Source organism: Heloderma suspectum, chromosome 3 (genome assembly GCF_057233095.1).
Source record: "Heloderma suspectum isolate Gila_16-S chromosome 3, 16-S_ref, whole genome shotgun sequence".
NCBI classification, from domain to species: Eukaryota; Metazoa; Chordata; class Lepidosauria; order Squamata; family Helodermatidae; genus Heloderma; species Heloderma suspectum.
The window spans coordinates 98,002,599-98,016,062 of NC_139460.1; the positions used below are offsets into that span (position 1 = coordinate 98,002,599).

The following is a 13,464-nucleotide window of genomic DNA, read 5'->3' on the forward strand; positions in this document are numbered from 1 at the left end:
AGTGACGCAGGATTTTTGGTGGCCTCGTGTGTGTTGGGACGTCAAGACCTATGTCGCCTCCTGCCCAACCTGCCAGCAGGCGAGGGCCCCCTCAGGCAAGCCCACAGGCTTGCTTCACCCCCTGCCTACCCCCTCAGGACCTTGGAAACTGCTCTCCCTTGACTTCATCACTGACTTCCCTCGCTCACATGGTAAGACCACTATTCTGGTGGTGGTGGATTTCAGGGTCTTCCCGTGGTTCTCCTTCAAACCAACTGCCTTACCTGGAGCTTAGGCTACTCTGCTATCATTCCCCAGTGCTGTTCCTTGCTTTGTTGCTAGTGATTGGTATCTGAAAGAGTCATAAAGTAATAAAGGAATAAAGTCTCAGAAAGAATCCTCATCGTCTGTGTCCTGAGTTGGTTATTGGTGGGGACTGCAAGAGGCAGCTAGGGCGCTCCTGACATAAGGCCCTCCTCCAGCTGCCTACACCGAGGGAAGCTCGGAAAACAGCAACAAGGGAGAGGGCCTTTTCGGTGGTGGCCCCCAAATACTGGAATGATCTCCCTGACAAGGTCCATGTGGCGCCAACATTGCTATATTTTTGGCGCCAGATTAAGACCTCTCTCTTCTCCCAGGCATTTGGAAACATATGATAAGTTTTAATCGATCCTGGAATGTCTTATATTTATGGTTGTTTTTGAGATTGTTTGAAGTTGTTTTAGATATATGCTTCTTTTGTGTATATTATCTGTTCATGTGTTTTTTATGCAAATGGTTTTTAATCTCTGTATACTGTATTTTTAATGCTTTTAATCTTTGTAAACCTCCCAGAGAGCTTTGCTATTGGGCAGTATAGAAATTTAATAAATCATCATCATCATCACTGGAGGGAGAGGCAAAACTACAAGGCCCCTTCTATTGGTCCGACTGGGACCAACTGCCATTCGGCTTCTCCTCTCTCTCTTGCTGTTTGAAGAAAGCAGTACAGATCCAAGTTTTATGTGATTATCATTTTCTAAGCCTCCTTGAGGGCTTTTTTTAGTCAAAAGGCAGAGTAAAAATACCCTAAATAAATAAATAATCCATCTGAACCACACAAATCTGCCATCAAATTCCAAGTGTTTCTGGAATTTGGCAGCAGCTCTTCTAATAGGATGATATTGAGTCTGAATGTAATGGGAGATAAATCTCCATTTATTCAGTGCTTCTTAAGTCTAGTTAAACTTCTAGGTAGCTGACTGATTCTTTACTAATCACAATAGCCTGAACGTAGAATGATTGTAACAGTCAGCATGATTACTATAGGGAACTACTCACCATTATTTTACAGCATGATGTTCTTCCCTAAAGTAGCATTCTATGTAATTTATTTGGTACATAAAATGTACTAAGTATATCATCGTGTCTTTGACAAGCGTGGGCAAATTTTTCAGCCCAAGGGCTTACATGTGGTACCAGGCATGTATCTGGTATGTGGGTTGGGGGCACACATGTGCACACCCATGCATTCATGTATACACACACAGACACACACACAGAGAGACACGGACAATCCCCCTCCCATGGGATGGGATTGCTGGGGGAGGGGAAGCTAACGCCTCTTCCCCACTCCCGGTGATCCCAGTTGGGATTGCTATTTCCCCACTACTATTTGTGGCAGAGAAACAGGAATCCTGGCTGCATCAGGATCATTTCTACTGGGGAGCAGGGTACATGGAGATGGCTCCCGCCCATGCCCCCTTCCCTAGTTCAGTTGGGCTCCCAACAACCTGCCAAACAGCTGTATGCTTAGAACAGCCTTCCTGAACCTGGTGCCTCCCAACCAGCATGGCCATGTTGGCTCGGAATCCTGGGAGTTGCAATCCAGTACATCTGGGGGGCACCTAGTTAGGAAAGGCAGCTTATATGGTTATGGGGAAAACATTGAGAGCAAGAGTACGACAGAGCAGGATGTACCATTCTCAATAAATAGCGGCCTGGTTAATTACAACAATGAACTTAAAACACATTCTAACAAATTAGTCTTTCTAATTAAAGACTACATGTGGAAGGTGTCCCAGCTGGTGATCTCCCCCCCCCCCCGGCTACAGTCCCCTGCATCACACCACACTTTGTTGAGGAACCCCCACCCCCACCAACCATCCAGAGAGGTTTTTCAAGGGTGCAATGCAATTCAGTGAGAAGAGGGGATAGGAAAGTCCCCTTCTACAGCTTCATCACAGATCAGAGGATCCAAGCCACTGACATGTTTTAAATTTGATGTTAAGATGAGACCACACAAGCTATTGCAACATTATAAGGGGCTGCTGTTAACTACATTTCTTGAAGTGTGTCCTCACAAGAAGTTTTGATGCTGATGTAATATCAGACATGATTTCTCCAGTTTTGATGACTCTATGTATACCGAAAAACTGGATTATTCCAGGGGCCAACAAATTGTATGCCAAGTGATGAACAAACACGTTATACATCTATATATATCTATGTGTGTGTATTTGTGTCTGTCTGTCTATCTAAATATATATCGCACACACACACCCCTCCTATAGGGGATATAAGGGCATGTAGGTACCCACAAAATCAGCAGTGAGGAGATGCTCTATGCATATTTGTACCCTCTGGTTCTAGTAGTGAAAATATTGCTGGCTTCCCACTAAAGGACCACTAGTAGACTATGTAAGGAAAATAGTCTCGTGATTAATTGCGCTGGAAATACTTTCAGATATTTTTTTCATTTCTATGATCTAACGGTGGCGCTTCTATTACCATCTGTGTTGCATATCTTAGGAGGTGAGAGAGGTCACTTGTTACAGAACAAGTGTACACTGTGTCACTATTTTGACTTTTAGAAACCAATCTGTTTAAATTGTTAAACCATTTGTCTCTAAGAAATGAAAACTAATCTTTTAATTGATTTTGTGGTATAATGGTTTTAACACTCTTGATACATGGCAATGGAATTTTCCAGTGGAAAATTAAAACACTCTTCTTACCAGTTAAAATGTGTTTTTTAAAATATACCCGTCTTGTTTTTCCCAGAAGCCAGTATTAAAGACAAAGCTGGCTGGTGCCCACTGGGGCTGGTGGGTCATCGTAGACTGAGCCAAGGGGTCATCAGAAGCAGAGCCACAACATCCTCCTTCTCCTCTACTCAGAGCAACTCAGTAAAGCAGTCTTTTGAATCCACAGCAGTCAGCGACCCGTATCACAGAAAGGGGAAACTGAGGCACATTAACTTTAAGAGCATGCCTACAACACTCTACATATTTCTTTACAATCCATTGCACAGGAGAAGGAAACTGAGGGTGCATGTTAATGTAAAACTCTCTCACAGGCAAATTAAATAAAACAAATTTGTGCTGCACCAAAGAAAGGTCGGTTGGAAGTTCATCTCTTCACCATCCATGTTGCTGCTTCCATTTCTTTGAGGGAGTGTAGTAAATAGCTCTGGCCATATGATTCCTCTGTGCATGCTCTGGCTAATGGTTAAAAATAGGGTGCGTGGTAATTGGCTATGGGTGTTGGATTTAACACCCATTCTCTACAGTAATCCTTGTCGGATCCCTAGTTGTTTGGGGGTGGGGGAGTGAACATACCCAAATATGGCATCTGGGTGGGTTAGGATTTCTGGAAGGCCTGCCTGATGTTTGAAGAGATTAAGAGAGAACTGAGCAAGAATGCTCAAGGCTCTGCTCCTTTGCACATGCAGTGAGTGAACTTCCACATGCACAGTTTATTAGCAGGCAGAACTAATTGTCTGAGGCCCCATGTACAGGAGCCTTTTACTCCGGGGCGGCTGCCAGTTGAGGTCCTTCGGGACATATGACGCAGTCGCCACTTTGCAGCCATCCATGGTTTTCTCCGGGAAAATGCAGATTTCCAAAGAGGCATTTCGCTGTGATGTTTTTGGTTTGCTGCGCGTTTCCCGTGGTTGTGAGCTGTCTGTCCCTTCCCCAAACTGACTTTTCATTTGTGGTAGGCGTGTTGTAGGCGTGCATATGGCTTGTGTCACTCTGTGACGCCCCTTTACTCCCCCCGTCCCTTCGCAGCTGCACAGAGGCACAGACAGGCATTTTCACTTAATCACACTTTCACACATTTTTACAGCTCCGTATCTTTGCAATAGTTGCTTTTGGACTCCGTGCCCAAAGGCCAGGGGTGGGGGACTTGAGGGAGGACCAGCTTTGCTCCTGCAACCATTTTGGAGTGATGGGTAGGCACGTATGTCTCACGCCTTGGTTGAGTGCGAACCATCAGTTGGCATGGAAATGAAGGAGCCCAGATCACCCACATTGTACGTAACAAGGGATGGACAGACACAACAGAACCCCTAAAATACAAAACAGCCACTGAAGTGTCGCACCCCCACGCTCATGGGCCTGCACAGCTGCGCATTAAAATATAATGGCAAAAAAAGGGCACGGTGGAGTCTGTTGGGGAAGCCCTCAGTAAATTGCAAGTTTATCGCAGCAGAAGCTAATTTGAAGCTGCAATGCTGCGCGGGTGCGACGGAGTGAAAGGTAGGGATGTACGAATCCCTTACCTGGCTCCGTGCCGGGGCATCCGTGGTGGGGGGGAGGCATTCCATCCCTCCCCCCAGAATCCTCCACGGCTGGCTCCGCAGAGCCACCGGTCAGGGCCAGCTGCAGCCAGAGTTCCGGCCACGGCCAGGCTACTGCGGCCGCAAATGGCGACCGTCGTAGCAGCCGCCATTTGCGTCCTTGCAAGCAGCCGTGATAGGCTACGTAAGTATTTACATAGCCTATCACGGCAAAGAGGGACGCAAATGGCCACTATGCCATTTGCACCCCTGCTCTTTACCGTGATAGGCTACGTAAATACTTATAGCCTATCACGGCAAAGAGCAGGGGCGCAAATGACATAGTGGCCGCCATTTGCATCCCTGCTCTTTGCTGTGATAGGCCACGTAAATACGTAGCCTATCACGGCTGCTTGCAAGGACGCAAATGGCAGCTGCAGCAGCCTGGCCGTGGCTGGCCAGGAGACCAGCCAGAGCTGCCGCCGCCGCTGGAGCAGCAGCCTGGCCGCAGCCGGCCAGGAGACCAGCAGCCTGGCCGCGGCCAGCCGGAGCCGCATCCACCCCAGGTAAGTTCTGTCCCGGGGGGATTCCACACGGGGGCGGGAGGCCGTTCCACCATGGATTCCGGGGGGGCAGATTCTAAAGAATCCAGCCTCACTGGAATCCGTGGCTGAATTCTCTGACATCCTTAGTGAAAGGTGAAAGCAGTGCCATGTAGATGGGGCCTGAGTGACTAGTGATGACTGTTGACTGAGAGTATCCTAGAGTATGTCCAGCACCAGTAAAACCTTCTTTTCTTCTTCTTCTTTGTTTTGTTTGCATTTTTGTGGCTGTGCTGGGGTTGGGAGTTGTGATGGAACACAGATCGGGCTCTGCCTCACACCCTCTAATGGACTGGCTGTTTTAATGAGAGACAAATAAATTACTGGCATAATACAGACTAGTAGACAAGCCAGTCATTTTACAATTAATGCTTAAGTGATTTCTTGCTTTCTTGGTTTTTAGGAATCTTGTTGCCTCCAAAAAGCAAACTTGATATTCCAGTATTGTTTGCACCTCAATCCATGAAAATGTATGAAGCTGTGCTTGTTGTTAAAGTTGAGAAATTGGGTGGTGAAAACTGGTCTTATGATGATACCTTTGAATTAAGCAAAGCATTAATCAGGTAAATATTTTAACCACTGGACATATAAAACATATTCCACTGATTTGAAGTGAAAGTTATTGTGTGGTTTGACTTTATAATCTTAGAAGATGTGTGTGTTATTGGCCAGGGGTTCCACTGATCTGGAAGTAGGTATGCTACTTGTTTTGGATGGGGTTGTACATCTCTTAAAGGATTAGATACACAGCTTGGGGATGCTCCTTTTTCTGGCTTTACTCCTGGAGATCTTGCTGGCAGTGGTCAGAAGAGCTTAGTACCAGCTTTGGATGGTTTTCCAGTTGTGGTCTTTCCTAGAGAAATGAGACCTGGCCTCATTCATGCCCTAGTTGTGTCCAGGTTAAATTACTGTAATGCTCTGTATGCGGAGCTGCCTTTGGAAATAATTCAGAAACTTTAGTTGGTTCAAAATGTGACTGCCAGAGTTTTGACTGAGGCCTAGCAATCAGGTTTCATAATCCCAGTTTTATACCAACTCAGTTGGTTAGCTACGCATTGCTCAGTTTTAGACCATAGGCTTTACATATAAATGGTTCCATCCCTGGCATAAGAACATAAGAAGAGCCATGCTGGATCAGACCAAGAGTCCATCTAGTCCAGCATTCTATTCACACAGTGGCCAATCAGCTGTTGACCAGAGACTCACAAGCAGGGCATGAGCACAACAGCACCCTCCCACCCATGTTCACCAGCAACTGGTGTACATAGGCTCACTGCCTCTGGTATTGGAGGTAGCACATAGCCATCAAGACTAGTAGCCATTGATAGCCTTTTCCTCCAGGAATTTGTCTAACCTTTTAAAGCCATTCAAATTGGTGGCCATCACTACTTCCTGTGGTAGTGAATTCCATAGTTTAACTATGCGCTGTGTGAAGAAGTACTTCCTTTTATCTGTCCTGAATCTCCCACCAATCAGCTTCATAGGATGACCCTGGATTCTGGAATTTTGAGAGAGGGGAAAAATGTCTCCCTATGCACATTCTCCACACCATGCATAATTTTGTAGACCTCTATCATGTCTCCTCTTATCCTCCTTTTTTCCAAGCTAAACAATCCCAGCTGTTGTAACCTTCTCTCATAGGGGAGATGCTCCAGCCCCTTAATCATTTTAGTTGCCCCTTTCTGCACCTTTTCTAGCTCTACAATATCTTTTTTTAGGTGTGGCTGGGAAAGACTCCTATCTGAAGCCCTGAAGATCCACTGCTAGTTTAGGCAGTACTGAATTAATGGATTAATGGGTTTAGGGTAGTTTCTAGGTTCAATTCAAAGTGCTGGTAGTAACCTTTAAACCCCTTAATGGCTGAGGACCTGGACATCTTAAGAATCAGTGTCTCTCTTATGAACTACCCATGCCTTTAGAGGAGGCATGTCTTGGAGGCCTGCTCCATGTCCCATAACCATTAGAGATAAGGCAGATAGGCCCAATGTAAACCTTTTTTAATGGTAGTTCCATTAGAGGTAAGGCAGAAAGTTATGAGAGACAGGGCCTTTTTTGTGGTGGCACAAAAATACAAAATGCTCTCCTGGGGTAGATCACTAGGTGCTTTCTTTTCCTGCATTCAAGTGGGCAATTAAAATGTCCATATTTAAGCAGGCCTTTGACTGTTAGTGATTGCTGCATTGAAGTGTTTTATCAGTCTACTTTGTGCTGCTATGAGTTTTGTAATCCATATTTTTCATTATTTTAGTTGTGATTTTTATAATTTTGATGCTTTATGTTTCAGATCTGTTTGCTGTTTAAATATAGTTCTGTATAGGAAGGAAGCATAGCAATTTATTATATAAAATAAATGAGAATATAATAGCTGAAAGAAAGAGAAAAAGCAGTGAAAAATGAAGTACTATTCTCAGTACTATTCTGAGAACATCTCAAAATATCTTTGAGTCCAATTCAAATTTTAAAATATTTTTTACTATGGGGATTGTTAATTTTATCATCTTTCATTTTTTTTATGAAGAGTGTTCGTAAGAAGGCTATTCATGATTCTTTCAAGAGGTGGATGTTTTTAAAAATTACCTTTTAAATGAGTTACATTAGTGATCCCAAAATGGTGAGTGAGTAATCATATTCATGCATATATCACTTGAATTTCTCAGCAATGCCATAATAACTGAGAATGAAGAAATCCAGGGACTCCGTTGGATCTATCCAATTCATGGAATCCCTGAAGCACCGCCCTATAAATCAGCACCAGGTATGTATGAGCAAGGAAGCAGCAAACTTGATGTATTATATTGAAAGTGCCATTCTTCCCCAGGCTATGATATGGACTGGAAATAGATGGAGCAATAGAATCATAGAATAGTAGTGTTGGGAGGGGCCTACAAGACCATTAAGTCCAACCCCCTGCTCAATGCAGGAATCCAAGTCAGAGCACCCCTGACAGATGGCTGTCCAGCCTCGTCTTGAAGGCCTCCAGTGTGGGACAGCCCACTACCTCCCTAGGTCATTGGCTCCATTGTCGTATTGCTCTAACAGTCAGGAGGTTTTTCCTGATGTTCAGCCGGAATCTGGCTTCCTGCAACTTGAGCCCATTATTCCGTGTCCTGTACTCTGGGATGATCAAGAAGAGATCCTGGCCTTCCTCTCTGTTCAACCTTTCAAGTACTTGAAGAGCGCCATCATATCTCCTCTCAGTCTTCTCTTCTCGAGGCTAAACATGCCCAGTTCTTTCAGTCTCACTTCATAGGGCTTTGTTTCCAGTCCCTTGATCATCTTTGTTGCTCTCCTCTGAACCCTCTCCAGTTTGTCTGCATCCTTCTTAAAAGTGTGGTGCCCAGAACTGGACACAGTACTCCAGATGAGGCCTAAGCAGTGCTGAGTAGAGGGGAACTAGTACTTCCCGGGATTTGGAAGCTATGCTTCTCTTAATGCAGCCCAAAAGAGCATTTGCCTTTTTTGCAGCCACATCACATTGTTGGCTCATATTCAGCTTGTGATTGACAACAATTCCAAGATCCTTGTCGCTTGTAGTGTGGTTGAGCCACGTATCCCACATCCTGTAACTGTGCATTTGGTTTCTTTTTCCTAGGTGCAGAACTTGGCATTTATCCCTATTAAATGTCATTCTGTTGTTTTCTGCCCAGCGCTCCAGTCTATCCAGATCACTTTGAATGTTGTTTCTGTTTTCCAAAGGATTAGCTATCCCGCCCAATTTTGTGTCATCTGCAAATTTCATTACCATTCCCTGCACCTCCTCCTCCAAGGCATTAATAAAAATGTTGAAGAGCACTGGGCCCAGGACTGAGCCCTGCGGTACCCCGCTCGTTACCTCTCCCCAGTTTGAGAAGACCCCATTGAGAAGCACTCTTTGAGTCCGATTCTGTAGCCAACTGTGGATCTACCGGATCGTTGTTTCATCTAGCCCACTTTGAGCTAATTTGCTAATCAGGATATCATGGGGCACTTTGTCGAAAGCTTTGCTGAAGTCAAGGTATATTATGTCCACAGCATTCCCACAGTCCACAAGGGAGGTTACTTGATCAAAAAATGGGATCAGATTTGTCTGGCAGGATTTGTTCTAGTTCCTACTGATCATAACATGAACATTTAAGTTAGCAGATAAATTACCTGAATGTTACTAAATGTATCTTTATCCTCTAAACACCTTTGGTATTGGTGTCAATTAGTCCTTTCTTCCTGTACTACATTAAAATACAGTAGATTTGTTTTAGTGATGGACACACACACACACACACACACACCGGGTTAGATTTGGAATTGGACTTGACAAACTTAGCTATTTTCAAGAAAACTGGAAGATAGCTCAGTTTATTCCACGCCCAGTTATAAGCTAGATTGGGCCCCCAATGACATCTTTCCTTCTACCATTGTCCCTCCCTGTTAACTTTCCATCTACTTTTGCTGCTGTTTTGGGCAGCAGGAGGGAAGAAGGGAGAGACCTCTTCTCCCACTTTCTGGCACCTGATGCTGTTAGAGCGGCAAGCCAAAGGGAGGGAGGAAAGAGAACATAAGAGCTGTGCTGGATCAGTCCAAAGGCCTGTCTAGTCCAGCATTCTGTTCACACAGTGGCCAACCAGATGCCTATGGGAAGCCTCTAAGCAGGACATGAGTACAACAGTTCCCTCCTACTCATGTTCCCCAGCAATTGGCATAAAGCTGCATACTGCCTCTGATACTGGAGGTAATATATAGTCATCATGACTAATACCCACTGATAGCCATATCCTCCATGAAGCTTCCTTTCTTTCCTCCCATCTACTACTGTTAGAACAGCAGCAAGATAAGTAGGTGAGTGGTGATAGGTGGGGGGATGCAAGCTGTTGTGTAGAAGGGAGGAAATTATTTATTCTCCAGTTTGGATTATAATGCAAGCTACTGAAGAATTGCCTCAAATTTGAGCTTAACAATATGCCAAGGTTTGTATTCCAAGTCAAGATGTTGTCATCTCTAATTTTTTTTATCATGGACTGCATTTTTGTGTATTGTGGGTTAATTTGGGTGGATTCTGCATCAGTGTAAGGCATTAGACACGAACAGCCCCATCTTGAAATTCTTTACTACTGCAACATCGTTCTTATACTTTGTGGTATTGTAATAACGTAGTGAAATATCTCTTTCAAATGCTATTACATGGAACCGTTTTTGACATTAATTTTAAAAGGTCAGAGCAATCCTAAGTGTGGCTGGGGAGGAGCAGTGGATCTGCCACCTCATCCCCAGAGCTTCAGCTCACACTGACCAGAGCAGAAGATGTGTGTGTCTTTGGGGGGTGGGGGTGGGCAGGAGGCAGTTTTGCTGGGCTTTTCAGCCCAGCAGGCTAACTGCTCCCCCCATTGACAGCAACGCGGGGAGGGAGGATTAGCTATGCCAGCTCCATGGTTGATGGAGCTGATGAGCCTGGATCAGGCACATCTGGGGGCATGGTGGACCCACCTACAGAATGCCCCATTATAGGCCATTCCACCTGCTGTTGCCAGTGGGAGAACTACTGGCAGGAGCTGTCCACCTATCCAGGTGCAGCAGGGTCTCCATTGCAGCAAAGGTCCCCCCACCAGCAGCTTTCCTCTCCACGGGCAGAGGCCAATGGAGGGTCACTAACAAACAATCCTAACCACCTCCAGACAGCAACATTTGGGAGTTAAAACTGTTCTCTTAATTTCTTTAAAGACCATTTGTCTATTCCTTATAAGAAACTGTTGTCAATATTTCCTGTATTCCATTGGGGATGGGAGGGCTAATGCAACACCCTCCTTTTTCATGTATCTCTTCGTGTAATTTCTTCTGAGTGTTGCTGAAACTTGCACACAAGGACTGGATATCAAAAGGCCTATTTGTGACTTACATCCCAATAAAATGATGTTAAGAAGACTTAAAGCAATTTATATGGATATTTCATAGGAACAGAACAGGAGAAATCACTTTACTTTTTCAGTGCACCCTTTCTCATACATTTTATATATGAGCCTCAATACTGCAATATTGGTCTGTTCGTGCAGCAAGGGTTTTCTCTTCATGAGATATTAAAGCACTGTATACTTCCTTCCTATATCTATGATGGAAGACTGCTGTATATGTGAGGCTGTGCACAGCAGGCACTTGTTCTTCTTGTCAGACTACTGAAAAGACTTTTGCTGCTTAGATGACATGACACCAAACACTAGAAATACAGGAAGCTGCCTTACACTGGGTCCATCTAGCTTAGTGTTGTCTGTACTGGCTGACAGCAGCTATTCAGGTTTTCAGACTGGAGTCTTTCCCACCTGTCCCTGGAGATGCTGGTGATCAAACCTGGGATGTTCTGCACAGAAAGCGTGTGGTCTTCCACTGAACTATGGCTGTTTCCCAAAGTTTCAATCCAGCATACAGCCTCAAAAACTATTTTTCATAACAGTTCTAGGGACACAAGTTTGTATATAACAAACATTAACTGGTATTGGTTAGACTCCTACGTTTATTGGGGATAGTAAGTATTTCTTTTTCAAATATATGCATTTGTTTCCTAGCCAAAACACAATTACAAAATTAATTTGTTCTTTCTTTGGGTATCTATTAAGAACATTGGAAACCAGTTTAGATGCTAATAGATTTCATGAAAACACAACATGTGGGCTGATAAGGGCACTTCAAAATGTGCCAGTCAGTTATATACAAATGCCTTTATCAAGGAATGAAAACAGTAGTCTGTTTTGGTGATCTTGGTGTAAGAACGTAATTGAGATACTTATTGAGGAATGAAATTATTAAACTTAATGGAATAGATGTTATTTGTACTGTCATTGTTCCAATTTGTTAAGGACCTTTAACTTGAAGAAAAATGCCAATGTAATATTAATTACAGATTTCATGCCATTAATTTGCACTTTAATTCATTAAGGTTGGAATATTGAATATTACCATCAAATTTCTTTCTTTCTTTCTTTCTTTCTTTCTTTCTTTCTTTCTTTCTTTCTTTCAACAGCATGGCATCCTCATTTAATACTATATTGACAACAATACATTTTGGTACACTTACTTTAAATTAGTTGTATAATGTATGGAATGAAGCTAATGCAAAAATCTCTTTTCCCTAGGTGCATTCACATGGGTGGTTTGATAGGCAATGAATATACATGCTACCCTACAATATACATGCATTTTGGTTCTGGGACTTCACTAGTCCCATATCTGCTCCCTCACAAGTATACTCCAACAGAGGAGCAATGATGAGAGCATTGTATTCTATGCAGGTCTCAATCAAACAGCAGAGTTTAGTGCACTTAAGACAGTTTAAATAAATAAGCTAAAGCATACTCAACTCTGTTTTGGATTGTGGCTACAATTTGGATAACTGGCTTTGCACGCCAGCTCTATTCAGGAATTTCTAGTTTAGTGCTGAAGTGGTGAACTAAGAATGTGGGAACTTGCTCTGTGGATGTGCCTGGAAGGACACTGCTTTTGCATACCAATGGCCATGGGAAAAGGTCCTCTAATCCAGACTACCAGATGCATCATATTGGATCTGTAGGCCGGCTTCTGTATTGAGGTGCTTCTTCCAGAAAGAAATTCTATGGAAGTCTGATGGGAAGGCGAGACTTGAGGATGACACTGGAGGACAGCCTGCAGAGGAAGAATTACAGGGGAACCTGCATGAGAGTGAGCAAGAGGCTGAAGGTCAGTCAAGAGGCGATGAAAACCAGGCCTACAACAAGAAGAAGAGAAGAGTAGTAGTAGTGGGAGACTCCTTGCTGTGTGGGATCATGTATGTCGCGAAGACCCGTGGACTCGCCAGGTATGTTGTCTCCTGGGAGGATGGATTAGAGACGTGACTGAAAGGTTGCCTGCACTCATAAAGCCCACTGACAGGTATCCCTTTCTTCTCATCCATGTGGGAACAAATGATACTGCCAAGCGGAGCTATGAAGAAATCACATCAGACTTTGAAGCTTTGGGAAGGAAACTCAAGAACTTTGGGGCTCACATAGTTTTCTCATCCATCCTTCCAGTAGTTAGAAGAGGGATAGAAAGGGAAAGAAAAATACTCCGGGTGAATGACTGGCTATGAAGGTGGTGCTGGTGCAAGAGATTTGGATTCTGGGACCATGGGCTATACTTCCTGGAAGATGGGCTGTTGGCTAGGGACGGATTGCACCTCACAAAGGCTGGGAAGAATGTGTTTGGCCACAGCATGAAGAACTTCATCAGGAGGGCTTTAAACTGAATCCTACGGGGAAGGGAGATGTAATGTTGGGGGTAACAATGGACGAAGGCTCATGCACCGTAACGGAGAGAACAGCTCTAATAGCGCCCAATCATAGTCTTCAGACACATGTAGGAAGA

The 13,464-nt window shown here is 44.1% G+C and overlaps 1 protein-coding gene across 1 annotated transcript in view; it reads left to right on the forward strand.

Moving 5' to 3' along the window:
• The window catches only part of CFAP47 (cilia and flagella associated protein 47), a 410,934-nt gene that overhangs the window by 342,493 nt on the left and 54,977 nt on the right, over positions 1–13,464 (forward strand). The window contains exons 58-59 of the mRNA XM_084843965.1: positions 5,528–5,687; positions 7,782–7,879. Of these exons, the coding sequence (XP_084700091.1) occupies positions 5,528–5,687; positions 7,782–7,879 (258 nt within the window). The remainder of the gene's footprint in view (positions 1–5,527; positions 5,688–7,781; positions 7,880–13,464) is intronic.